The sequence below is a fragment of the Mustela nigripes genome, chromosome 5 (genome assembly GCF_022355385.1).
Source record: "Mustela nigripes isolate SB6536 chromosome 5, MUSNIG.SB6536, whole genome shotgun sequence".
In the NCBI taxonomy this organism is placed as follows: Eukaryota; Metazoa; Chordata; class Mammalia; order Carnivora; family Mustelidae; genus Mustela; species Mustela nigripes.
The window spans coordinates 129,750,162-129,778,108 of record NC_081561.1 but is presented as its reverse complement, the minus strand read 5'-3'; the positions used below and the strand labels follow the sequence as shown (position 1 = coordinate 129,778,108).

At 36.1% G+C, this 27,947-nt stretch overlaps 2 protein-coding genes across 6 annotated transcripts; one reads left to right on the top strand and one right to left on the bottom strand.

The window, feature by feature from the left end:
* Positions 1-968: 968 nt before the first annotated feature.
* FAM229B (family with sequence similarity 229 member B) lies at positions 969-10,415 on the bottom strand. 2 transcript variants are annotated; one of them, XM_059401232.1, is made up of 4 exons: positions 10,284-10,415; positions 4,580-4,736; positions 2,415-2,553; positions 969-1,188 (listed from the first exon to the last, which is right to left on the bottom strand). In XM_059401232.1, exons 3-4 carry the CDS (start codon positions 2,537-2,539, stop codon positions 1,071-1,073), a joined length of 243 nt encoding a protein of 80 aa, XP_059257215.1. In that variant the 5' UTR covers positions 2,540-2,553; positions 4,580-4,736; positions 10,284-10,415; the 3' UTR covers positions 969-1,070. The 2 variants fall into 2 exon arrangements, with proteins under 2 accessions (XP_059257215.1, XP_059257214.1); XM_059401231.1 differs by having other exon boundaries at positions 10,295-10,415.
* A 78-nt stretch (positions 10,416-10,493) lies between these two features.
* TUBE1 (tubulin epsilon 1) lies at positions 10,494-27,538 on the top strand. 4 transcript variants are annotated; one of them, XM_059401226.1, is made up of 12 exons: positions 10,494-10,609; positions 10,727-10,800; positions 11,437-11,489; positions 14,550-14,607; positions 17,677-17,792; positions 19,276-19,397; positions 21,540-21,727; positions 21,944-22,119; positions 22,934-23,074; positions 25,339-25,479; positions 26,228-26,402; positions 26,724-27,538. In XM_059401226.1, the coding sequence occupies exons 1-12, from the start codon at positions 10,585-10,587 to the stop codon at positions 26,880-26,882; spliced, it is 1,428 nt and encodes a 475-aa protein (XP_059257209.1). In that variant the 5' UTR covers positions 10,494-10,584; the 3' UTR covers positions 26,883-27,538. The 4 variants fall into 4 exon arrangements, with proteins under 4 accessions (XP_059257209.1, XP_059257210.1, XP_059257211.1 ...); XM_059401227.1 differs by lacking the exon at positions 10,727-10,800 and having other exon boundaries at positions 10,527-10,609; XM_059401228.1 differs by lacking the exons at positions 10,727-10,800; positions 14,550-14,607 and having other exon boundaries at positions 10,527-10,609.
* Positions 27,539-27,947: the final 409 nt, after the last annotated feature.

Here is a 27,947-nt window from a genome sequence, read left to right as displayed (position 1 = left end):
CAAGTAGGCAGAGAGATAGGCAGAGAGAGAGAAGGAAGCAGGGTCCCTGCAGAGAAGAGAGCCTGATGTGGGGCTCGATCCCAGGACCCTGGGATCATGACCCGAGCCAAAAGCAAAGGCTTTAACCCACTGAGCCACACAGGTGCCCCTGTGCCTTAGCATTTAAAGTCAGTCCAAGTAGATAGTATCTTCTTTTCTAGCCAATCTGAGAATCTCTCTGCCTATTCATTCAAATATTTAGACCTTTTGTAATTAATGTAAATATCAATATAACTTAGCTTAAATTCATTATCTTTGTTCCCTTTTTCCCCTTTTCCTGCCTTCTTTAGGATTGAGTGATATTTATTCCATTTTATCTCCACTATTTAGTATTAGCTCTCTGTTATCGTTTGTTTTTAGAGATAACTCTAAAGTTTGCCATTTATTGGGATTCAGTTCAGTGAAGCATCTGCCTTTGGCTCAGGCCATGATCCCAGTGTCCTGGGATTGAGCCCCACATTAGGCTCCTTGCTCTTTGAGAAGCCAGATTCTCCTTCTCCCTCTCCCTCTACCTCTCCCTGTTTGTGCTCTCTCACATGTGTGTTCTCTCTCTCTCTCTCTCTGTCAAATAAATAAATAAAATCTTCAAAAAAAAAAAAAAAAGATATCAAGCCAGAAATTGGCTTAGGGTATACAAATGAAGGGATTCAGCTCAGTGGCAACCCAAATATAAACAAAGGAAACCAGCCTAAAACACATTAAGTATTTAGAACAGGCCCTTCGTGATGGATAACCAAGGTGGATTAACCTTCATCTTAAATTACTGATATTAATGATCCACTGTGAGCAAAATGATCTCTAAAGTACTTTCTAATTGTGAAATATTATTCTGTCTTATCTATCAAACATAACTGATGGCTTATCACTACATATTTTACAGACGACCTTGTGTGTTTTCCTACTGAAAGAAAATATTTCCACCACCGTCATCATCCAAAGGTGCCACCACTTTTATTTGTTTATCAGATCATAAGATGATACTGGCCCATTACCCTTGACCTAGTCAAACCTCTACAAAAGGCTTAATGATGCTATTTAGGATGCATTTCCTTGCTGCTTTGTGCAGGTGGCTTTCGCATTGTTGCGTAGACAGTGATAGGAACATCAGTTATGGTCAGGCAATGACTTCCAGGGCATCTTCGGAGTTGCCTGGAGAAAAGAGCAAATGACATGTGGTTAGATACTAAAAAGGAAATTTTTTCAGAGCAGCAAAGCTTGCGCATCAACTGTTTTAAATCATTTTAAAAACTTTGAATGTCACAATATAATTATAACAGAGTGGCACTGATGGGCCAGACATTTTAGACTTATGCTGCAAAGAAGTTCTGGTTGTTGCCATACATTTAGACGCAGAAATTCATAAATATAAAATAACCCTCTGGATGATCATCTTGAATGATATGCAGTGATTGCTCAATGGCAAAAAAGAGGAGTGGGGGGAGTGCATAGTTGTAAACATAGTGATGATTCTATGGCACTTTATGCATACATGCACCTTAAAATCATTCAACTGAGTGACCTAAAAACTGGAATATTTGTGGAAAAATATACAACTGAACATACTATTCCATATACTATTCAAATGCTGATTGAATCTCAGGTTTAAAAGAATCTTTAAACGACTTCTAGTCCCAAAATACATCTAGTGCTTGAATTTCTGTTCTAACATTCCCACTAGATAATACCTAACCTAAGACGTTTCTAAAGACAAGTGCTTAGTACTTCCCAAAATAGTACTGCATCCTTGAATAACTCTGATTTTTAAAGTACCTGACTTATTAAGCTCAAATCTGTGTTCTAAAAATTTCCAAGCCGTGAGAATGGAGTCTAACAAGGTAGTATTTGACGGTTTGCTCTGGTAAGCAGCAGCAAAGTGGAACAAATCCGCTTTGTTATACTTTTCTCCAGTTTGTAGAAAATGATTTTGCTTTATAAAACATTCATACTCTGTATTACTGTCTTTCTGCTGAAAGTCAAATCAAAGCCAAAGTGACACTAAATCTGAGGTTGGGGACTTCTTAATATTTGTAGCCTTATGCCTGGCATATAGTAGTCTTAAAGATTTACTTGTTCAAATGAATGTCATCTTTCTTGTAAATATCAAAAACAACAATAACAACAATCTAACTAAAAATGTACCCCCCTTCCCAAAAAAAGAACTGGTCTATCACTGAGACTTACAGAGGTACCGAAAACAGACTAGTGCTTAGAAAACCTGGAATCTGTTAATACTAATTCCATAATAGCAATGTTTGTTAATGTTAACTTAATGGCCCTGGACTTTGTTCTTGCCAATATTGAACATCATCAACTCAAGCTTACATTGATAAGAGTCATTACACACTTCCTCAGTCATCAGGACAAGCAGACCTTACCTAGTTGGTGACATCTCTTTCCCATTATAGGCAGCACTGGAGCTCAGCCCAGATTCCAGCCCAATTGAAGAATCTCCACCTTCTACTGGAAACCTCCTTGGCTGGGTCCCAAACCGAAAAGGCATAATTCACTGAAAACCTAGATCAGAAAGTTAAAATAATGGCATGGGGCTGAGTTGTCTTCAAAAAGTTCTTTGGCGTCTTTAATGTTATTATTTTGTCACAGGTATATAAAAACATTCTGAAACTCACATTTTAAACTATCTATAAAAGTATATGAATGTTATATAACTCCCCCTCACATACAATTTGAATGCTAAATGGATAAGGAAGATGTGGTCCATATACACTATGGAGTATTATGCCTCCATCAGAAAGGATGAATACCCAACTTTTGTAGCAACATGGACGGGACTGGAAGAGATTGTGCTGAGTGAAATAAGTCAGGCAGAAAGAGTCAATTATCATATGGTTTCACTTATTTGTGGAGCATAACAAATATCATGAAGGACATGGGGAATTAGAGAGGAGAAGGGAGTTGGGGGAAATTGGAAGGGGAGGTGAACCATGAGAGACTATGGTACTCTGAAAAACAATCTGAGGGGTTTGAAGTGGCAGGGCGGGGGGAAGTTGGGGGAACCAGGTGGTAGGTATTAGAGAGGGCACGGATTGCATGGAGCACTGGATGTGGTATAAAAATAATGAATACCGTTATCCTGAAAATAAATAAAAAATAAATTAAAAAAAAAAAGAAGTAAACTGTGTCCTGTGGCTAACATTACTGAAATCTCTTTCTGCTCTATTGGGAAAAAAACTAGCTTGTTTGAAGTGGATGTTACAATCAACAAGCCTGAGCCCCTACTTCCAATCCCCAACTCTCTGCCAAGCCCTTCTCTTCCTTTCTAGTAGAGCCAAGCCCCACATCCTCCACGATAGCTTCCCTTAACCCTGTCCTTGATGATCATTCATTAGCGCCCCCCCATAATTACAGCATATTAGTTAAGAAAGTGGGAGAGTTCGACTATGAAATCCTAAGCAAGGTACTTAACCAAGTATGTTTCCCAAGGATAAAGCGGGAATAATAGTATCTCTTTCCAGGATAATAGTGAGGATTAAAAAAGGTAATACATGTAAAATGCAGTGCCTAACACATAGTTCATGCTCAATAAATGTTAACTATTAGTACCCAGGAGATGCTGCTGGGCATTATTAAATCTATGTATACATACACACACAATGTAACATACATATGAGATATAAGTATAATACACATACACACACAACTATATAAAATAAGCTCTTTACTGCCTACTATAGCCTCTTCTTAGAACTCTTCCCTCACCCCACTGCTCCCCACTCCTTACTTGTTAGGACCAACTCATTCATTAAGTCTGAATTTACATTTCACTTGGTCAGAGAAGCTTTCCATAACCACTCCACTATAGAAGCTTTCCTAGCACCCTCTGTTTTGGCTTTGGAACAGGTACCACTCTAATCAGGATTTCTCTACTGTGACACGATGCACAGTTGGGGCCACATAGCTTTTTGTTGGGGAGAGAGGAAGCTGGCCTGTGCTCTGTAGGATGTTCTATACCATGAAGTCCTCCACCCACTACACACCAATAGCACCCCTCCTCCAAAGTTGTGACAAACAAAAATGTCTCCAGACATTCCCATATGTTCCCCGGTGGAGAGGGGAAGAAATCATCCCCTGTTGAGAACTAATTTTTGGTAAATGTTTTTCTTATCATTGCATCCTCTCCCCATTTCATGCCTATCTTTGTCACCACTGACTGAATCCTTAATATCTAGAACAGTGGCACACAGTCATTAATAACTATTTTATATAAACGTGTATGTGTTCAACAAAAGACGGGAAAAATGAAATATGTCTTATAACTGTTTTTTATACCTAGAGCAGTATTCTATGCCTAATAAGTGTTTGTTGTGGTAATAATAAAACTAAATAATAAAACTAAATTTAGGAATTTGAATATAATATATATTGGTTTTTATAGACTATGGGTTTCCTTTATCAAGGAAAAAAAATGAAAGGCTCATTGATAAGTTAGTAAAACTACAGTAAAATCTATGGTTTAGTGTAACTATCTTATTTATGTAGGTATTAAGTGTTAGCTAATTCAATCAAGGATACATAGACTTACCAAAATAGGCTGAGTCTGATTCCCGTAGAGGTGAATAAATCAACTGCTTCTATTGACTTTCCATAGAAGGCTGGAATTGCCAAAGGAATGATGATCAAATGTTCCAGTGACACCCAGAAATTATTACATCAGAAGATTCTTTCACATAGTTTCCTACCTGGTAAAGAATAAAATGTCACATTTCATAGCTCCAGCACCAAGCTGAAACTCAACAAAAAATTTGTCTCTGCAGTTTGACAGTTTTATTCTTGTCACTGCCTTATTCTCCAACAATATGAAATATTTTAATCTATGAATGAATTTATTTTTATTCTAAACCTACAGTCTGTACAAAATCATGAGACTCCTCTCACTTTATATCCCAATTTCCTCACTATCGTTAGCTTCCAGTTTTTCCCTCAACAATTAATACAAACTAATCTAATGTAACTATATCCTCATCCCATACCAAAGGCCTCAAACTGTACCTTACAAATTTCTCTATGGCTCTTCCTATAAGGGATTCTTTACATCTTCTCCCTAAAGTCTGGACTAACTCTTCTTTTCTATTTCCTCAAGAACCTTGAAATTCCCCAGTGACAGAAATAAGGACAATTGAAAAATAAGAATACACCTTGTACTGTCCTCTGTTCTGTTCCCTGGACCCTGAGGCTCTCCTCTGTTTGTACCAACTTTGCCAAAGGAATGATGATCAACTGTCCCAGTGACACCCAAAAATTATGACATCAGGATTCTTTCACATAGGTTCCTATCTGCTAAAGAATAAAATGTCTCAACTCATAGCCCCAGCAACAAGGTGAAACTTATCTTCTGGACTGCCCTCCCTCTCCCAACTTCTGTAGCAATAGTGTACCTCACTGAATATAATACTAAAGTATAACCCTTGAGTCAGAACACTTCTCTTCAGCTACTTCTACATGTATTGCAAACCCCGCAACACATTATAAGCTTCTCTTTAAGCAACAGATTTTAAAGAAAATTTTAAAAGTGACTGGTCTTTTATTTACCCACATATTTATCATTTTCAGTGTTCTTGAACCCCTCCAGTAGGTCCAGATTTCCCTCCAACATCATTTTCCTTTTATCTGAATGAAGATTTTCATTTAACAGTTCTAGTCTACTAGCAATTAATTTATTCCATTTTTGTATGTTTTTACTTCATCTCCACTTCTTTCATCTCCATTTTTGAACAATATTTTTGCTGAGTATATAATCCTGTCAACAGTTTTGTTTTGTGGGCCTTTTTTTAAGTACTTAAAGATTTTGCTCCAGTTTTCTGACTTGCATTGTTTCTAAGTCTTCTTTTATTCTTAACTTTGTTCCTTTACATGTAATATGTCTTTTTTTTTTCCTCTGAGTGTTTTTAAGATTTTTTTTAGTCACTGGTATTAATTTGATTAATACCTATTTCCTGTGTCTAAAGTTTCATTGAGCTTCTTAAGTCTGTGGGGTCATAATTTTTATCAAATGTGAAAACTTTTCAGACATCATCTCTTCATGTATGTTTTTGTTTCCTCCTTCTGGAACTCCAATTATGATATATAAAGCTGTCTGAAGTTGTCCCATAGCTCACTGATCCTTTCTTGTTCTCATTTGGTTCTATTTTGGGTAGTTCCTACTGTTAAATCTTTAAGTTCACTACTCTCTTCATTTGCAATGTCTAATCTGTTCTTAATTCTACCCAGTGTACTTTTCATTTTAGACACTGAGTTCTTTTTTATCTCTAGATGTCTGACTTAGGCCTTATATTTGTCTCTTCTTAATCTTTCCATGCTATGCTTCCTTCTGCCTTCTTGAACATATTAAGTATAATTATGTTATTTCAATGTCCTCATCTACTAATTCTTTCATTTATGCCATCTCTTGGTTTGCTTTTACCGATTTCTTTTTAACCTCATTTGGAGTGTTTTCTACATCTTCGCCTATCCTGCAATTTTTCATCTGATGGCAGACATTGTAAATTTACGATGTTTAATGCTGGATTTTATTTTAGTCCTCTAAGCACTTTCAAGTTTTGATCTGGGACACAGTTACTTGTATATAGCGTGACCCTTTGGAGGCTTGATTTTTGTGCTTTTCTAGTCTAGATCAGAACAGCCATTCATCTATGGCTAATGTCTCTCCACTACTGAGGCAATGTCCTTACTGTACTCAACACCCCCAGATATTACAGGGTTCTTCCACTAAAAATACTGGGAATGTAAACTAGTCCCAGCCTTGTGTGAACCCCCTAACTTGTTCTGACTGCTTCTTCCCAGTGGTTCATTCCTTAGTCCTGGGTAATATCCCCACATGCATATACTAATCGGTACTCAGTTTAAGGCTCAGAGAAATTCCCTGAAGATCTCAAGAGCTTTCTCTATACACTTACTCTCTGGCACTCTGCTCTGAAAATTCTACCTGCCTTGGTCCCACAGAATTTTCAGTTCTGTCTCCCCAACTCAGAATGGCTGTTGTGTTGTGTTTGAGCTCTATTCATCAGAAAGAAGTTAATAGGTCTAGTCCATATGCAAGGAGAGGGAATACTGTATTCTGATATCACGTCTGAGAGTGCTTGTAATGTTATAAATGTTGTTCATCAAATATTTCTGGCTTTCTGCTTTCTGGAAATTGCAATTCCTGTCCCCCTATGATTACTCAGAGCTCATGTGACTAGTTTTGGCCAGTGCATTAACAACAGCCATTAACTGCAGTGCAAGATCCTCTTGAGTTGTCTTTCCCTTTGCCACAAAGACAAGAATGTACCAAATAGTGGTAGTTTAGCAATCTGGGTGCCAGAGTGAGGTAAACATAAAGCACAACCATAGTGATCTCCCAAAAGACATGGATTTTGTGCAAAAATATAAACCTTTATTGTTTTACACCACTGACACTTAGAGGTTAGTTGTTACCACAACTTAGCAAAGTTTATCATGACTTATAAAGACTTAGGTCCAGATTTAATAACTGCCGTAACAAAAATCTAAAATATAAGTCACTAGCATAGTGGTCAGGCAGCAGGTAACAAAGAAACTGTTACTGGAAGCTGAAAGGATAGTATTTATGTTATTAATGGCAAATGTATTGGAAAAAAACCTTTGCAAAACTCTTGTGATAACCTAGAAGATGGATTACTTACTAATGAACTTGAATTCAAGGGGAAGAAGTTAGAAGACAATGCTGGTAAAACATTGGTTGCTATGGTTGTGTTTGTCAAGTTATATGAAACAGAAATGGGCTCAGAAATGCAGTGTGCCAACAGGAATAAAAAGGGATAGAGCCCCCACAAATTCTAATTATATTCAAGTGACAACCTGGAAAGTCAAAGGAGTATAATTTCCCTGGAACACATTATATTTCCCCTCAGAGCTTTGTAATATATTTTCAATATCTTCCAGTACTGAATGTGCTCTAGAGGAGTCTAAGAAACCCTCATTGTTTTTTCTCCAACATTCCCCCCACCCCACGCTGCTGCATTTGTTTCTTGCTTGGGTACCCAGGGAATTCTTTAATTCTGAAAACTGAGTAACTTAACCAGGATATATCTTAGTGTTGACTGTTCTATAGAAATTTTTCTATGGAACATGATATATCCCTTTTTAATTGAAGTATAATTAACATACAGTGTTAATATTAGCTTCAGATGTATAATACATTCAACATTTCTATACATTACTCAGTATTCATCATGATAAGCATACTCTTAATACTCTTCCTATAATTCTTACTCCTGTATCCTTTTAATCTATAGATTTTCTTTATCAGTAAGGACATTTCTTCTTCCATTTGCTGTGTTCTCTATTTTAGGGGCACTTATTAATCTCATGTCAAACCATCTTTGTTTCTTTCACATATATTCTAAGAGTTTTAATACCTTTTTTCTTTGCCTCAATATTCTCTGTGATTATCTCAAGCCTCTCATCAACATCAGTTATCTGATGTTCAGCTCTCTAATCTACCTCTTTGTATTTGTATCTACCTCTCTAATTCTGTATTTCTAAATCCAATTCTCCTACGTACAGCTATAGTTTGAAAGGTAAGTTATATTTTTTTCACTGTTTGTATCAGAGGAGGTATATTATAATTCCACTAGAGCTGTGTATAAACCTCCAGGATGGCCTAGGTTCTTCCTGCTGAGTTTGCTGAATATCTTAAATAGGGGATCAACCCATCTAATGAGGAGTGTATTCAACACAAGGCTATGCTCAAATATATGACTTCAATGTGAGTTCTTGTAAAATATAAACTCTAAAAGTTTTTCTGCTTCTACTAAGGTCCTGCAATGGCCAGTATACAAGGCTCTGCCTTGATTCTGAAGCAGAATTGCCTCTCATTCTGATGCTCCCCAAACTGAAGTTATTAACGAGGCTTGTTAGGACTTTCTTAATTTAACTTGTTCCCATGTATGACCTGCATGGACTAATGACTTGGATCTCACCACTGTATGAAAGACGGAGCTTGCAGAAGCCAGACCGCCAGATGAGCTGACACCATAACTCACTGGCACAGACCTACTAACACCACTGCCTACAAACTAGACCAAACTTTGCAAATTTGGGAAGCCCTAGGCTTTGGGACTTCAATATCAAGACGTGAAGTGAGATATTGGTGGTTCCAAACTATACCTCCACCACTGACTCTACACTCGCTAATAAGCAGTTAAGAGTAAAATCTAGCAATTGCAAAACATTCTGGATTAAAAGTTACCTATTAATCACAAGGGATATAAATACTAAAATTAAAAACAGCCAAATGGAAATGTGGGAAAGCCCAAGCACTATAAACCACCCATCGCAACTTCAAACTCACCAGCTATCAGAGAATTTAGAAATTATTTGTCTTGGTGGAGGAAAGAAAGTGTTCTAGTCAATCAAATATTACGGTTACTATCACCACACACTAATTGCACATACACTTTATTATTTTTTTTAATGGAGTTGGCTTCCTACAAAATCCTAAGATTTTGTAGTTCCTCACAATTTTGTGGAAATTATTAATTTCAGTAAAGAAGTTCTCTGAATTGAAATCTCCAAATATAACTCTGAATTGAGTTCTCAATTGAAGTCTGGTCTAAATTAATCAGTAACAGTTTAGAGTGTTTTTCAATGCTTGACAATTTTTGGTACTTGGTAATTTCCGGGAATGTCTTAGACCTAGTCTTCTTCCTTCCATCTAATTGACATAAATCAAATGCCTAGTTTTACTGTCCTCTCTTTCACTAGACTTCTGTTTACTGATCTACATCCTCATCCACCAAACCCTACAGAACTTACAATCAGCACCACACAATAGAGTTAAGACAAAAATTGTTTTAGTATTTCCTGTGTATCTAAGATTATAGGCTTCTTGGGGCTGGATGCATGTCTTGACTACTTTCGAATACTCTGGAAGGCCTAGAAGTTCATGTCGGGAGTATACAGCTTCAACGAACACTGACTGTCTCTCTGAAGCGCTTTTCTGTCCAAGTGTATCAACTGCCTAGTTTCGGTAGTAGCTTGACACGCCTATTTGTCTGGGATTTCTTTGTGCTCGTCGACATTGTTTTCTGTTAGAAGAAAGGGCTTGTTGGAAAGACGCTCGAAAGCTGAGCGTCCCGAGGACTCGGACTAAACGGAATTTGACCCAACTCCCAGGGTGTCAAGACTGAACAAAAACCAGGGCTCTCATAGGCCATAAACACTTTTAAAGACACACATTTTAAAATCCCACTCCACAGCCTAATTACCCGCCAGTTACCCCAGCTTCCGGAGCTGCCGAAGCTCAAAGATGTTGGCAAGCAGCAGGATCTACCGCCCGGAAGCCCCTTCGCTATGGTAACGGTGGGACGCAAGTACCCCTGCGCGGCCTTCTGACGGAAAAACTTAGCTTGATTCTAAAGGAGAGCGTTGCGACGGCAGTGACTTGCGGCGGCAGCGTGACTTACGGCTGCCGGGCGCCTGTGGGCGTGCCGCTGGGAGGCGGAGCTCGCAAGGGAGTTCGAAAGTGGGCGCGGGCTCCCTGGTACCTTCGTCTAGACGCGCCGTAGTATGACCCAGTCGGTGGTCGTACAGGGTAAGCTGCGCGGGGGGGGGCGGGGGAGGCGGGCAGGGGCAGTCGGTCGCCGCGCAGACGGGTGGCCTTGTTTGCCACCTAATGGCTACTCTCTTTCGCTCTTCTCGCTCATCGCAGTGGGCCAGTGCGGAAACCAGATCGGCTGCTGCTTCTGGGATCTGGCGCTGAGGGAGCATGCCGCGGTCAACCAGGTACCGGCCCCGCCGCCCGGAGACCATCCCTCGCCTTTTATCGAGGCTCGTCCAACAAATAAGCAAGAATCGGTCCATTTGATCTTTTCTTTGACCAGTATAAGGCGAATGGGATCTCCTCAGGAAAGAACAACCTGGTTTTTTAAACGTTTTTTGGGCGTTAGACAAAGAACAAACGATGGTCAAAGATCTTAGTCTTAAGGCTCGCTGATTGTCAGGGTCTCGCTGTTAACAGGATTCTTGTGAAGAGCGATGAGAGAGTATTGGGGAAGTACTCGTAAACTAGGTAACGTGTGTCGTGTTATATTATATATGTTATATTCCTGAATTTAATCAGCTTGAAAATGATCACCGGGAATCCAGACGAAGCTTTCGTTTGACGCGCCTGTTCTACAGTCCCTGTGGGGACTCCTTTCTTCAGCACCCTCAGCTAAACTTAATCCACAGATTTTATGGCATTTATTCTTTAGATAGGAAGAATGTCTAAGCACTTGATGATAACTTGCATTTTTGCTGTTGTTCTCATAGCCAAATACCAACCATTACAGTATTGTGAGATTATTAAATCGAAAGGATTTCATTTGGGAAAGAGGTCAAACTAATCAAATGTTATAAATATACTTTTTTTCTTTTTAGAAAGGAATTTATGATGAGGCATTAAGCAGCTTCTTTAGAAATGTGGATACCAGGTAAGATGGCTTTAAAGTCTATCACATATCATAATGATTCTTTTCATGCCATCAGGTTGGCTGAGAGTTCTTCAAGGGACAATGAAACAGTTGATAGCTATAAAGAAGTTGTCTGACTTTTTTGTTTTTCTCATTATAAAAAGCATTTTTTTTTTCCCTCATTCTCATATCATTCATATTTCTCATATTGTTCTGCAGAGTAGGACAGCAAGTTTCCTTTTAAGGCCATTTGAAGGAACAAAAAGAAACTTCCTTATGCCTTCTCTTTATTTTTTAAAGATTTTATTTATTGGAGAGAGAGTGCACACTAGCACAACTGGGGCAGAGGGAAAGAAGAAGCAGACTCCCTGATGAGCAGGGAACCTCATGTGGGGCTCCATCCCAGGACCCCAGCATCATGATCCGAGCAGAAAGCAGACACTTAACCAGCTGAGCCACCCAGGCGCCCCTCCTGTGCCTTATTTTAACATGACCTTGAAATAAAGTTTTACTGAAAGACTGATGAAAGTTTCCTTCAGGGTATGTTGTTAATGCATTCAAGAATGACTAACCTTTGAAAGAAAAATACATTCTTTACACTTCTGTGACACTATTTGTAGTCAGGAATATTTGTTGTAGGAATAGAATGTGCTAATTGTCAGATTACTTTTGTTTATATAATAAAGAGCATATGTATCTTTTATCTGAAAGTAATTTTAACATTCAAGATATATCCGTAAGCTTTTAATATTTAATTGTTAAGTTTGTGTATTTTCAAAATAATTAATAAAACTAAACTGTAGTGAACATGAACTAAAAAATACATCATGAAGATCCACCTTCGTATAATTAAAATTCTAGTTCTAAGGGCACCTGGGTGGTTCAGTGGGTTGAGCCTCTGCCTTCAGCTCAGGTCATGATCTCAGGGTCCTGGGATCAAGCCCTGCATGGGGCTCTCTGCCCAGCAGGGAGCCTGCTTCCCTGTCTTTCTCTCTGCCTACTTGTGATTTCTCTGTCAAATAAATAATTCTTATAAGAAAAAAAGTTCTAGTTCTAGTTTGAATTAGTTGGTTGGGTATTTAAGTTAAGTTATCTCCTAGGGAAGGCTAATTAGAGGCTCTACTTCCTTGATAAATCCCAAAATTGGACCCTCATATTTACAAACTCTAAAAACTTGTTAACATCTTGTTAAGGAGTCCATTGCTTTCCAGTACAGGCAGATAAACCAAACTCAAAGAGAATGGGAAATTCAAAAGCAGAAAGTCAATGTAGTAATTGAAGTAGGAACCGTAACTCAGGAGCATCAGATCTTCCTTTCCCTTCAAAAACACTTTCTCTTCTCTAGGGAATCTACCTGAAAAGTAATAATAGAGGGTTGCTTGGTGATCATGGAATCAGACCAAGGGGAGGTAGATGTATTACCTTAATGATTGTTGTCATTTATCTTTATTATATGGAGATACCTGTTATGTAGGATTCCCTCTCCCTTGTGAACTAGAACATCCTCTCCCCTAAATACTGTTAAAGAGATGCAAATTTGCCTTTGTCATACTTCCTTTTCTGTGCTTCCCTTCTAACTGAATTCCCACTCTCATCCCCTCTACCCTTGATGGCCAGTCCTTTCATTATTACTTAGTTGAGACTCAGCCAGGGAGCGATTCTTTCTTACGTAACTATACTCTCCTGTACTCTGTTTTATAATTTAACGTGAGGGCATTCTTATTTCCCCAATCCCAAGTTTATCCAAAAAGGGGAGATGAGTCTTGGCATTTTACTCTTCTTTCTATGTACTAGCAACACCTGGAACATCTTTCTTGGTCCATGACTTTTACTGAACAGCTTATAAAAAAAAAAAGAAATTTAGTGAAGTAAGACCACGCTCGTAAAACATACATCTGATTTTTAAAGTGAACCCCAGACTTTGATCTGAGGAAACAGCTAAAGAGGTCTGAGTGTATGATCTCCATGAGCTATGAGAAAAAGCAAGCCTCAAATTAGGGACGAATCTGTTCCATGTTAGTACACAAAAAAAAGAAAAAAACCTTTCAAAAACACGGGCACATTTTTTGTACATTTTGTACATTTGAGGAAATGACCATACCTTTTTAATAGTATACTAAGAATTTACCTATACTAGGAGTTAACAAAACTTTCCTACAAAGGACCAGGTGGTAACTATTTTAGGTTTTGAAAACCATAAGGTCTGTGTCACATCTGTTTGATTCTGCTGTTGTAATGGGAATGCAGGTATAGCTTACTAGTACCTAAGCAAGTGGGCATGGCTGTGTTTGAATAAAACTTTAGGAAAATTAAGCAGTTGGTGAAAGTTAGCCCAAGGACCATAGTTTACTAACCCAACCTATAGCATCATCTCTGTTCAATTCAATCTCCTTTCTTATATTATCTTCTTGTGAACTGTATTGACTTATACTCTGTGTTTAGTCATAGGTGTAGTTACTTTAATTCAACACGGCATTCTAGGAACAGGCTTAGATATTCGGTGATACATAACCATTGTATCAGTTGATGTGTGTTCAGCTACAGTAGGAAACCTCAGTAATGATGGCTTCTCCAATAAAAGTATCCAGTTATCCCATATAAAGAAATCTGGAAATAGGCGATCTAGGCTTGGAGAAGTTCCTTAAAAGATCAAGGTACTTTCATTTCATTACTTCTATTGTGTTGGCTTCTTGTCCTCCTGTTTGTTTTTTCATAACTATAAAGTGGCAGCCTCCATTCCATGCATCACATCTTTATTCACGTTCAAGGTAGGAAAAGGGAAGAGTTGGCACTGACTACTTCTGGTCCTCTTTATCAGAAAAGCTTCCCAGAATATCTCCCTTTTATCTCATTAGTAAGAACTAGATTACATGGCCAGCCCTAACTACAAAGAAAGCCAGGGAAAAAAGTATTCACTTTTCAGCCTAAGGGGAGGGTAAACAGGGGAGAAAAATAGGAAAGGCCTTTTGAGTCTGCCTCACCACGCCTGTAAGTAGCTTTATATAAACGGGAGTTAATTACCTAACAGCAGTATTAGCCTTTGGGAGATCTTGTGACCTTTACTCATTTTTTATCTTTCAGAGTGGTTGGTGATGGTGGCAGTATTTCCAAGGGGAAAATTTGTACTTTGAAAGCACGAGTAAGATCTGTATACTTGGATTCTTATATTGTGTGTCTTTTAAAAATAACTATATTTCTTTAACGATCAGAATTAAATTTTAATTTAACTTCTCATATATAAAAAAAAAGTATTTACTAAGCCACATTTTAATATAAATATAGTTAAGCAGACATTTATATCTGCCTGGAACTTTAGGGGGAAATTTTGTGCTTAAAGGAAAAACACTATCTTAGCATTTTTTTAATAAATGTTTCAGGGGAAATACACATCTGGGTAAATGATAACAAAAGGAGCTCTCTTAATTCTAGCCTCAGACACATGCTAATGCAGGTTAATTTTTCATTTGAAGATAATGGAACATTTCTTTGCATCAGTTACTATTTCCAGTCCAAAGCACAGATCAGATCCAGCCTCGTTATAGTGAATACCATAACTCTGTTAAGACCTCTTGAACAAAAATTATTTGAGTCAGTCTCCCATATTTAGTCTTAATCTCATTCCAGCAACAACACTTCTGCAATTGTTTCTCTACAACAACCTGCTTTTTCCAGTTATTGATCAATAATCTTTGAAACAAAAAAGAAAAGCAGTTTGGATGGAAGGGATTGAGACAGTAAGGACCAGACCTGGAGTCGTGGCTGGAAGAGCAAATAGCAATTGTCTTGTGGTACCTGGGAATGGTCTCCTTGTATCTGAATTCTCAGATGTCCTTGGAAAACAAAATTTAGTGGCAGAGACCCTGTGCTTATAGGCTGTTCAGATGATTAAAACTTGGTATCCTACATGCTATGGAGAGCACTAATATCCCAATCCAAATCTTACAGAAAAAGTAACATTGACATTTCCTAGAGCACTCCCAGTTTGAGCTCTTTCCCAGTACCCTATCAGTGAGCAAGTAGGAGGTGGAGAAAACACTATTGGGAGAGAATAAATCAGTGTGTCTCTGTCACCTTTGACTTGTCCTAGAAGGTTCTCTTCCATTTCTCCTTAGGAATCTTGGTATTAAGTGACTGTGATCACTGAAGTCTTCGCAAGGTAACTTGGTGGTCAGGTCCCTCCTCTGTATTCAGTATCCTAGGCTAATGGATAAATACTCAGAGTTTTGTAAATCCTATATTACAATTAAGGGAAAGCTCCAAGCCCAGAAAGCTGTCACCTGGTTGTTCTTGTGGTAGAAAACAAAAAACATCAAATCCTGAAACAGCTGTGATTCTAGACCTTGGATGGTTGTGTGAGGAACCCAGAATAATTCCTCATTTAATTAATTTCCAAGGGAAAAGCAAATCGAAGTCTTGATATGACTAGAATTGAAAAAGTTCTATACCATGTCAGCGTTTTCATGTTCAGTGATGTTGACAGTATGATTCTATCAAACCTGACTTCAAGAGGGGCTTGAATGTCAGTTTGTATTCTTCCTCTTGCTTCCTTTGCCAGATTGCAATGTAATTGAGGGTAGTCTTCCACAAATTATCTTAAATAAATCTGTTTTGGAACAAGGCCGTTATAAGCTAATTTTTTTTTCTTTTTGTAATCTTACACAACGTGTAGTATACTACTGTTTGCCCATACAGTGAAGTCTCTCTTATGGTTGATTAGGTGTTAAAAGTCAACATCTAGGTAAAACTTGCATATTATCAAAATATCTTAGAAAAACCTGGCCAGTAAATAACCCTATATAGTCCAATATACATAAAGTATATGTATATTGCTTGCTGTATATAAAAGAGCACATTTATAATACATAATTTTATAGTCTTTCTAGTATACTACTGTGATATACTATTGTACAATTAGAAATATATTTCTGACATACTGGGTAAGACTATCTCAGTTGCTTGCTTACCGTAGCATAGTTAATTCCACAAACACTTTAATTCACAGAATTTAAATGGGCATAAGTTGCAACTCCATGGTAGTCAGTACTCCATAAATGTCAACTTGACTATCTCAATAGATAGGCGAGCATGGCGTTTGATGGTGAAGACTGAAGGTTCTGCAGCCAGGCTAACTGAGTGTGAATTTCTACTCCTTCATGGAGCCAGGTGATCACAGCTAAGTGATATAGCTTTCCTAGGCCTCAGTTTTCTCAAGGGTAAGGCAGGGGTAATTATATACCTATGCATAGGGTTCTGAGGATCAAATGGGGTACTATGTACAAAGCACATAGAGACACTGTAAGTGCTTACAGTCACGGGGTCACAAGAACTAAAAAAGCCCGTAAACCAAGCACTTTCTCTGACACTGAATCAAAGAGTTAATAGCTTTGTAGTGTATTCTAAAGTTATTTCAGAATTTTTTCAGCTTATTTATTTAACTATTTATTTTATGTTTTCACTCGTCTTCCTCAGTGTAGAAAACATGGAAGTACAAAACAGTGAGGGTAAAGGGTATATAATCCTATTGCCAAGCTATCCCTGCCTGCATTTTGCTGTGTTTCCCTCCAATCTTTTTCTATTTTTCTTTCCATACTTAATTTTATGTTTTATATTCTCATTTTCTTCTAAGTAGTAAAGGTTATTGCCCATGTCAATAGTGTTTGTGGTAATGAATTAGGTTTTCTTGGGAGTAGGGACCTTGTTATCACCTTTGACTTCTATCCAGGGCCTTGGTTTGCATCTAATAGTAAGTTTACTGATCTGAATTGAACCGTTCTGGGCTGTGATTCATGAAGAGCAGCGTGGGCAAGTGCATTAACATACTGTATATTTATTGAGAATTTTTTTCTGGTTAGGGCGCCTTCTAAGTTTCTGAGACCTTGTTCTCAAAACATTTACAATCACATAGGCACAGGAGTAAAAGAATTGTTAGAAAAACAGTTGAGGGGATTAGTCAGTTCTTCCCCCACCGCAGGTGGTATTTTGGAGTAGACTGAGAGTTTAGAACCAACCTTTTAATTGTATTCCACCTCCTGAGCAGAGTGAAATCACTTTTTCATTCTTAAAACAGATTCAAATAAACATTCAAATAAAGATTTGACTAAGCTTAAACTATAAAAAGAACAATACAACTTTTAGTTCATAAATTCATTTACAGAGTTACTAGCTCTAAAGACAAATAAGCTAATTCGATTTTATTTCTCTTTCTCAGGCTGTCTTGATTGACATGGAGGAAGGGGTAGTAAATGAAATTCTGCAGGGACCATTGAGAGATGTGTTTGATAGCAAGCAGCTCATCACCGATATTTCTGGCTCGGGAAATAACTGGTGAGAACATGCTGTATGTAAAAAAATGAATGTCATCTCAAAAAAAATGATCTTTCCTTCTTCCTAATAGGTCCTGCTGACAGGAAAGCAAGATCTACCTGCCAGACCTGCCTCTAGGCTTTTTGGCCCTTCATCATTCCCTGGATAAATGATGGGGTTTCTCAGTGCTGAAAAGTCACCCTATTACAGTTTTTTCTCACCATTTTTTAGAAAAAATCATGAAAAGTAGATTTACTAAATTCCTTGTAATTGATTCTTACATAATACTAGTGGCAAAAGTTTTAACTATTTTTATAAACTGTTCTCTTACCTACACTATTTGATTCTGTCAAGTTTTCCAGTTGGTCAGACTTGACAGGACTGCTAGGAAGTGCAAGCTAGACCTGTGTCCCAGCATTAAAGCTCAGCCAAAGGCTGTGTTTCTCATAAATATATAACTGTCTGTTCTCTTTAATGGGGTAAAAAGCTTCAACGATGATCATTGAACATTTACATTGAGACTGTTTTTGCTGTTGTTTAAAAATTAAGTAACTCCTTATTATTTGCAAATCTAATGTTTACTATTTTCTCTATTTGCAGTCTGTCTCTCAGGTTCCTAATGTGTAGTGATATCATTTCACTACATGAATTTGCTGGGTGCCTGGCTGACTCAGAAGAGCGTGCAGCTCTTGATCTTGGGGTCATTAGTTTGAGCCCCATGTCGGGGGAAGAGATGACTCTAATAAATAAAACTTTAAAACATGAGTTTACATTTTGCCTTCTTAGAAACTTCATATGGGGAGAACCAGCCACTAAATGAATTCACCTGCCCACTTAACTGGCTTTTCACTAATTGTGTAACTTTTTCTATAATTTTTGAGTTACACAACCTGTGTCACGGGTAGTCATTCATTTGTTTTTTTAATTATTTCTTAATACATCAAAGTGCTCCTTGCAAATTTGATTATCAGTAAGGCTTTCAGAGCCTTGTGAATTTCAGTTTTCTATTGTGTATCATTTCAACTAATGATAACAGGATGTGACCAATGTTTTCTCCTATATTAAACCAATATGTTAGTTCAAATTTTTTTCTTTTTAATGTCTTTCTAGTTGACCAAATTCTGCTCTTCAATGTGTAAAACTTACTGCAATCAGAGTTTATGTTAAATGGAAATGAGAAAAAACTATGTAATTAAAGTCATATTTATACCTTAAAAAAAGGAGAAAGATAAGATAAATTTAGAAAACCATAGTTTAATATCTATTGATAATGAGCTATTTTATCAGGATATTTGAGGATTATAGACCTTTATATTTGTTACATTTTCTATCTAGTATCTTTTAAATATCACAATATGATTTATTCATATGAAACAAGAATTAGTATAGTAAAAATGCTTCTTTAAGTTTTTCTGTAATCTTTTTTCATTTAGTTCAGAAGTAATCAAATCTTGAAATAATAAATGTCAGGGTATTTTTGTAATTTATATCCTTTTTTTTTCAGGGCTGTGGGGCACAAAGTTTTTGGCAGTCTTTATCAAGAACAGATTTTAGAGAAACTCAGAAAGTCGGCAGAGCACTGTGATTGTTTGCAGTGTTTTTTTATAATACATTCCATGGGAGGAGGTAAAGTTACTCACTCATTTCCCTATAGCAATGTGAAAGTGTAAGTGGGAATTCATTTTGCAAACAGTAGCATGTTTTCAGACCTATGCTTAATAAAGGTACAACTTTTAACACTGTATGTGTTTGAGTACATACATAACTGCTTCTTATTAAATTTTTGTCAAATTTTGTTGCTATTACCATTGTTTATAAATTGAAGCCCTTTTAAAAGTCAGGACAACTGAATCTGAAGTTTTTTCTTCTTCTACTTTTAGTTCTTCATAAAATTTCCAGCTACATTTCAGTGTATGTGAGCTTTCTGGGAATCCTGCCTTTGTCCTAGAAGTTTGCTTGTGTAGACTGATATACCGCCTAGAAACTAAGCATTTTTGGCTTGTTCATAGGTATCATTGCTAAGAAATATCAATACTCTTTAACTGCTTCCCAACCTTTCTTGTGTCCAATAAGAGACATAGATAAATCCTTTTAGTCAGCTCCTTTAAACCATTCCTCACATAGTAATTGCCTTGACCTAGATTAAATGATCTGCATTGCTTTCTTTCCCCAGGGAAGCCTGTATTGAAGTATTTTGCAAATGAAGTATTTTGCTCCTGTTTTATGAACTAGACACATACTGTATTTTGCTAATTTCCAAAAGGATTAGTGAGTTTTAAAAAGAAAAGTTTGCCATACTATTTTTCTCCAAGCTCAGATTAAGATTTTATATTCAGCAGATTATATAAATTGATTTTTGTTAAAAGATTTTATTTATTTATTTATTTGAAAGAGAGAGGGGAAAGTAGGCTCCCTGCCAAGCAAGGAGCCCGATGCAGGGCTGGATCCCAGGACCCTGAGACCATAACCCCAGCCGAAGGCAAAGACCCAACCCACTGAACTACCCAGGCTCCCCTATAAATTGATTTTTATACATATTATTCAGTATGATAACATTTTAAAATTAAAGTGATAACTTCTATGTAACCATGCCTTTAGAGGACCATCACAATCGTTAAGAAACAAATTCTTTTTCTACTAGTATAAATAACCTGCAAGTTTCGGTAAGTTTTCAAAAAACCAATTTGATTTATAGTTAATTATAGTGCCTTTTTTAATCCCTCTATTGTTCAAAATCTCAGAAGACTATACTTTATTCATAATTCACTGACAAAAATAAAGAATAGTAAAGGTTGAAATGGTCTCCTTTCTGACATCTAAGTCCTAGATTGTCCTCACAGGTCATCAAGTCGGCCTATGTCTGTCCTTCCAGATATTTTCTGTGCCTTTAAAAGTGTGTGTGTGTGTGTGTGTGTGTGTGTGTGTTTTAACATAAGATCATGTGGTGCATATTATTCCAACATTTTTTCACTTTATGTCCTTCTTGATTGTCTTTCATTATCTTCTCTGTCTCTGAGAATTCAGTTGTGTTAATACATACTATTTGAAGTCCATTTCCCACTAGTGGATGTTCAGTTGTTCGTGGTATTTAGTTATTACAGACAAGCCCAACTTGACTATCTGGTACATACATTTCTGCCCATTTATGCCCCTACAGCTGTAGGTAATATTCCCAAAAGGAAAGTGGGAGCAAAGAATACATTTTAAATTTTGATTGATATTAATAAGTACTTTCCTACTTTATTTCACCAATCCGTATTAGAAACAATCTATATGGATTTATTTCCCCACACTGTCACTAACACTGAGTAGTATAAAACATTAATATACTCAAAATTAGATTGTTTTCTTGAATTTGACTTGGATTTCTTTGATTAGAAGAAGGGTTGACCATCCTCACATCTAGTCACCACTTATTTATTATGAATTATATATTTACATACTTGACCCATTTTTCTGTTGTACTATTCATGTTTTTTTCGTTGTTGATTTGTGAAACCTCTTTATTGAAGAAATTTAGCCCTTCATATGTGTTGGAGATTTTTTCCTTAGTTAGCCTTTTTCATTTTGTTTATAGGTTTTATATATGTATGTATATATTTTTTTTAATTTTTAATGGAATCAAAACTCTCTTCTATATAATGCTCTGGTTTTTAAAATATGTTCCTATCAAAAGAAGCCATAAAATTCCAAGTTCCTCACAATTTTATTTTGAATAATTTATGCTGGGTTTTGTTTTTGTTTTTGTTTTGCAATTTTAATTCTCAGGCACAGGATCTGGACTTGGCACATTTCTTTTAAAGATGCTTAAGGATGAATTCCCAGATGTATACAGATTCGTGACTTCAGTTTATCCTTCTGGTGAGGACGATGTCATAACCTCGCCTTACAATAGCATCTTGGCAATGAAGGAACTCAACGAGCATGCAGACTGTGTGTTGCCCATTGACAACCAAGTAAGAAATGACACTGTAATTTATGGATATATATACGTTCAGTCTTGTGTTACACTTATATGTGCATAGTAAACATTCTCATCATTTTTCAGCCTTCCCATCTAAGAGGAAAAATAAGTTTAAATTGTTTTTCCTACTCTTCTTTCCTTCCTGGTAAAATGTCATCTATGTCCACTCTCGTTAATAGCTTCTCTCCCAATATTTTCCCTTTAAAAGTCTTTATTTGACATCATTAGCAAAATTGACCTGATGGTGAATTCTGGAAAGTTGGGCACAACTATAAAGCCAAAGAGTCTGGTTACTTCAAGTGCTGGGGCTGTTAAGAAACGGCACCAGAAGCCCTTTGATGCAATGAACAACATTGTGGCCAATTTGCTGCTGAACCTAACAAGGTAATCCTATTAATGGCAAAACTTAAGACAGTTTGAAAACTTCACTTGTCCTATGATGGTGCTTGTAGTAGCATTTTTGTAATAGCATCTTTCAGGTTTTCTAAGTCACAGGAGGGTTTTTTTTATTTTATTTAATTCTGTCTAGTGTTTTCAGATCTTGGAGTGATGGACTAGAACTTTAATTTCTGTTACTCCAAAGCATTATTTTCCCAGGTATATTCCGGAGAATATTAATAGGTATTAAATGAAAAAGGTTTGCCACAGATAAACACATGAGACCTTGGTTAGATAACAGTAAGCATATTTTTTTTTTGGCTATAGATTGTCTCATCTTCTAAAGCAGCTAATGTTTATCTCCTTGTTGTTAGTTGGTCCAAAATATTTCCTTGACTTTGATCTGGAAGGCTGCTTTGGCATTATTATATTCCAGATTGTAGAGCACATCAGGCAAACTCTTGAAGAATTTAATGAAGTTTATAGAATAATTAAATAATTATTGACCTGTATGTGTTTAATTCAAAGTCTGTTTTAAGTAAGATATTTTTGTATGAGTAATGTGCAACATAATAGTGTCTTGGTTACACGTCATCTAATCCACAAATAAGAATTGATATAGATGTTGTGTGTTATACTTTAATTATACATGTTATTCATGATACAGAGTTTCACTAATACAAAAAAAGGAGCATATATTCTCTACTGAAGAATGGTGTGCAAAAGGATTTAAGAATGCCTGCTGAATAGTAAAGCTACATTCAAAATACAAAATTTTAACATTAAATTTTTTTCTCTTGCTTTAATGTTAATTTTTTAGCTCTGCAAGATTTGAAGGGTCCCTTAATATGGACCTTAATGAAATCAGCATGAATTTAGTTCCTTTTCCACAACTGCATTATCTTGTGTCAAGCCTAACACCTCTCTATACACTGGCAGATGTTAACATTCCTACCCGAAGGTAAGATACAGTAACTTTATTCCAATGACTTGATTATTTGAATTACCTTTTTTCAAAAGTTTTTTTAAAACTTTTAACTCTGGGTATTCTTTTCATGTCATTTTCTTTGTGTCATTTTCATTATTTGAATGTTTTATTTACAAGTCATTGTTTAAACAATGTTTATTTACAAATCATAGTATTAAACTATTTGACATTAAATCTTAATTTTTGAGCTAATGAAATTCCTAAAGATTTGATTTTTATTGAAAAAGATTTCAGGGCTTTGCAATCTGACATACATAAATCTGAATGCCAGTTCGTCACTAGCTATAGGACCTTGGGCAGGTGCACGTACCTCATATGCTTATTGGGTATCTTAAATAAGAATATCTTTAAAGCTCTTACCACAGTCCAGCACCATAGAAGGCTTTCCAGTGTTACTGTTTATGGTAGCTGCTATATATCATTTCCAGAACACCTTGTTTTGTAACTGCGTGTCATTTATAAGCATAAAACTTAATCAGTCTACTTAACCAAAAAATGTAGTTGAAAAATATTCTGAGCACATACAGTGATGATAAGCTTGAAAAGGTCCCACTGGCATCCATAGTTGACTGAAGGAAAAGGTCCTGTAAAACTCTTAAGAGGAAAGTATGTAAATGATAAAAACCAGATGAAAGGTCTTTTTTGTAGTTTAAATTTTGACTTTTATTTAGGCTGTTAACAAATAACCCAGTTATGCCAACTAGTAGACCCAGTTATGCCAACTAGTAGATAGGACTCTTTCTGCAGGGGACGCCGATGACCTTAAGTGACTTGCATTGCATTGTATATGGAACATGGGAATCATTCACTAAATGATCACATTATTATCAGCCCCCAAATTAAAAATTAGTGCATTTAAAGGTGCATCTTCAGTATGGACACATAGAATGTAAATTGGTGCTAAACTATTTACTGTACAATAATGATAGTCTAGACATTTTTACATTGAAAGTTAATTCTTAAAAAATAAAGATGGGAAACTTCTAATTAAGTCCAGCATAAAGAAAAAAATGCTTGACTTGGTCTTTCAACCTGAATATTTCAAAGCCAATTAAACTTCTTTTAACCCTGCTTTTTGACATATTTTAATAAAAATTATTCTGTTTGTATTCATATAATCATAGTTTGTTGCAAAGGTTTATTTTAAAAATGTGTTTGTGATAATATATAAGGGACTTTAAAGATTTTATACTCTTAGAGAACTTGTCACAATATTCTATCTTTGTGTCTTTTTACCCCTTTCTGATGTAGTATAGATATTTCAGAGGCTGTCAGCATATGAGCACATTTATCCTTGAGTAAAATAATAAATTGTTCTAAAATTGTACTATTAGAAGTCAGTTTTAAAGCTCTTCAATTTCTCGTAGTGAGAATGGTTTTTGTTGTGCCTTTTATTAGTGTTAGTCCTGTACCTTATCTCATTTTTAGTCACACAAAAATAAAATAAGCACATGTGAGGAGTGTTTTAGATTTCTTGAAATTCCATATTTCTAATGTAAATAAAGATAAGTATCCCAAAATTACAAATAGCTCCTTACTAGTTTTTACATTTTGTGGCAGAGGATAAATCAAGAATGAGTTTGCCCACTTGTTGGATAGTGGTTCGTATCCTTTTTTGGGTTTCCTTAACTCCATAAAAATGCCCAAAAGCACATACACACCAAAATTTTGAACACAGTAGCAGAGGATTTACTAACCTCCCACAGCTCTTCATTCCCTAATGGAGTCTTCTGTTCTTGCTATCACATAACTAAGATCGAATGTAATCCCCAGTAGAATAAAAATTTTTGTTGCTCACTTCTGGGTCTCTTGCACTTAGTGCCTGGCACTTAGTAGACATTCAATAAATATGTGTTGAATGAGTAAGTAACACAGTGTGATTTCTGCTGCTCTTCCCAGACAGTTTGCAGATTCAGCACACAGAATCTAGAGTTATCTAGGGAACCTGATATTTGTATTGAGTTAAGTGGGATAGAAGAACCAGGCTGGGTGGGGCTCTAGGATCCTGTCTATTATTACATATAGTATGTTAGCACCTTGTTCTTCTTCTCTTTAAATAAAGGATAAAAGATGTCCTCCTCTGTTTCTTATCAAGATTGTTTTGAGAAAATGATCACTGAAATGGAGAAGGTGTTTGTATGTGACGTTTATTTACATATGAGCAACTATCTTTGCACTCTGTAGTTCTACACAGAAGAAATAATATGTTGTATAAACAGTGATTTTCATTGTTCTAGGTTGGATCAGATGTTTTCAGATGCCTTTAGTAAAGATCACCAGCTAATTCGGGCTGACCCCAAACATAGTCTGTACCTCGCCTGTGCCCTTATGGTTAGAGGAAATGTACAGGTTTCAGATCTTCGCAGAAATATTGAAAGGTTTGATTTTATATTTTCATGACAATTTGTGTGTACCACCTGTGACAGTGTAGGAGCATAGTAGTTCAAATGGCCGCTCTTCAAATTCTACTGCTGCCATTTAACTAAAGGGTGACCCTAGCAAATTACTTAGCCTCTCTTAGCCTTATTTTTCTCAAAGTAAAATAAGAATAATAATGGTACAAAGTTGTTATTTATGGATGGCACCTGGGTGGCTCAGTAGGTTAAGCCTCTGCCTTCGGCTCAGGTCATGATCTCAAGGTCCTGAGATCCCCACATCGGGCTCTCTGCTCAGCAGAGAGCCTGCTTCCCCCTCTCTCTCTGTCAAATAAATAAATAAAATCTTCAAAGTTGTTATTTATGAATAGTGAATGATATAGGAGATATTTTATTTTCTGAAAGTATTCAGAAAATTTAACTAGTGCTGTTGTATTACTACCACTACACTGCTTCTAAGTATGTTTTACTATTGTTTGACAGTCTATTTTTAGGAAAACTACTCTTTTGAATTACAAAGTAAGGATATTGCAATATTTTCATCTCTTTTTCATCTCAGATTTAATGTTTCCCTAACTAAATATCCCTTTAGCTCACTGTCAGACTATACCACAAGACTGCTAATAGTGAAAAATAGGTAACTTACATTATATACTGAACAATTAGAATGGTACCATCAGTAATGTCCGCTGCCATATATGGCAGATACTTTCAGTACCTTCATTCTCACCTTTCGGTTTTTGTATCTCAGATTAAAACCTTCTCTACAGTTTGTCTCCTGGAATCAAGAAGGCTGGAAGACCAGCCTGTGTTCAGTACCTCCTGTGGGTCATTCCCATTCATTATTAGCTCTAGCAAATAACACATGTGTGAAGCCTACCTTCATGGAACTGAGAGAGAGATTCATGAGGCTGTACAAGAAAAAGGTAATTATCAGTACACCTTCATAACTACATGTGTTTATTTTGGCTATTTGAGAGGTGTTCTCACGAATTACACTATCGAATCAGGGGCAATCCTGATGGCTCTATTCACTGTACAGATTATAACTGAAGAGGAGAAGTTTGCTCAGACTATGTAAAGGAGAAATATTGTGAGTTTACAGGCTTTGAGTTGCCCTTTGAGTCACTCAGTTGTAAAGCTGAGTGAACTATCATTTTAATAAAGAATTATTTATGTTTTGGGATAATTACATATGTATTAAATTTTCTGAAAATGGTCAGCATTATCCAGTTTTTTATTTATAGGCTCATCTTCATCACTATCTACAAATTGAAGGGATGGAAGAAAGCTGTTTCTTGGAAGCTCTATCATCTTTATCGGGGCTCATAGAGGAATATAACCAACTGGATGCCACGAAAAGCATGCCTGTGGAAGATTTTCCCAGACTAAGCGTAGCTATGTGAAAAAGAAACCCCAAGATACAACTTTGATTTTGTCACCTTTTCTTTCTGTTTCAGAATTTTTTGTGATTCAGAAAATCCAATTTGCACTTTTCCTATTAGAAAGCACTTTTGTCGTAAAAAAAAAAAAAAAGTGATTTTCATTTCATCACAATTTGTGGATGATACCAGTCTGTGAAATTAGTGAAGTCCTACTACCTCAACTTCAAACATTTGTCTTCAGAAAATTCCCCTTTTCTAATATGAGAAAACAGAATTCTTCAGTATTTTAATTTATATTCTCATATTTAGGCACTTAAATACAGTGATAATCATGTCTTCAATAAAGATCTTACAAGGTATATTTTTATATTTATTTATAATTTATTTTTTCATATTCTGTTTAAATTCTCCTGATTTTTTTAAAAGCAAGTACGAGGAGTAGTAGAACACAATATAAATACATCTATGTAGTACCCACTAACTTTTCAGGGATAGGTTTTATTACATCTCTAAAGGAGGTTTTGGTTTCTTCTTTGGGTAACCACATGTTTGCACTCAAAGAATCCAAATTTACATTTATTTTAACATGTATATGTATTAAATTATCTTTAACTATAATGCTTTTTTATTAAAACAGTTGATTTCATAATAATAAATGTCTATATTTTTAAACAGTATTGCTTGTTATTGGATTTGCTTATTACCATTTATATAAGCAAATAAAACATTACTTAGCTTGACATCTTCTAAAGTTTACAGGAAAATGGCTATAATAGTCTAGGGAATGTGTTCCATTTGTAATCTCCAGTTACAGTTTTAACATTAAATTAACTTTAAATACAATTTATATTTTAAATCCATAGGTGGATTTATCTTTTAAGAAAGTAATTTTGGGGAACAATTTATTTTCAAGCCATAATAATCTGTGCTTTCTTTAGTGTCAGGTCTTTAAGTTTCTTTCCTTTTCAAAGTACGGGTACTGTTCTTAATCTTGGAAATTTCATTTTTTACAGTATTTCGTATAGAAACTTTTAGTTTACAGTTGTCAATAATGGCCAAAGAAGTTCTATTTTCTTCTTTTAAAAG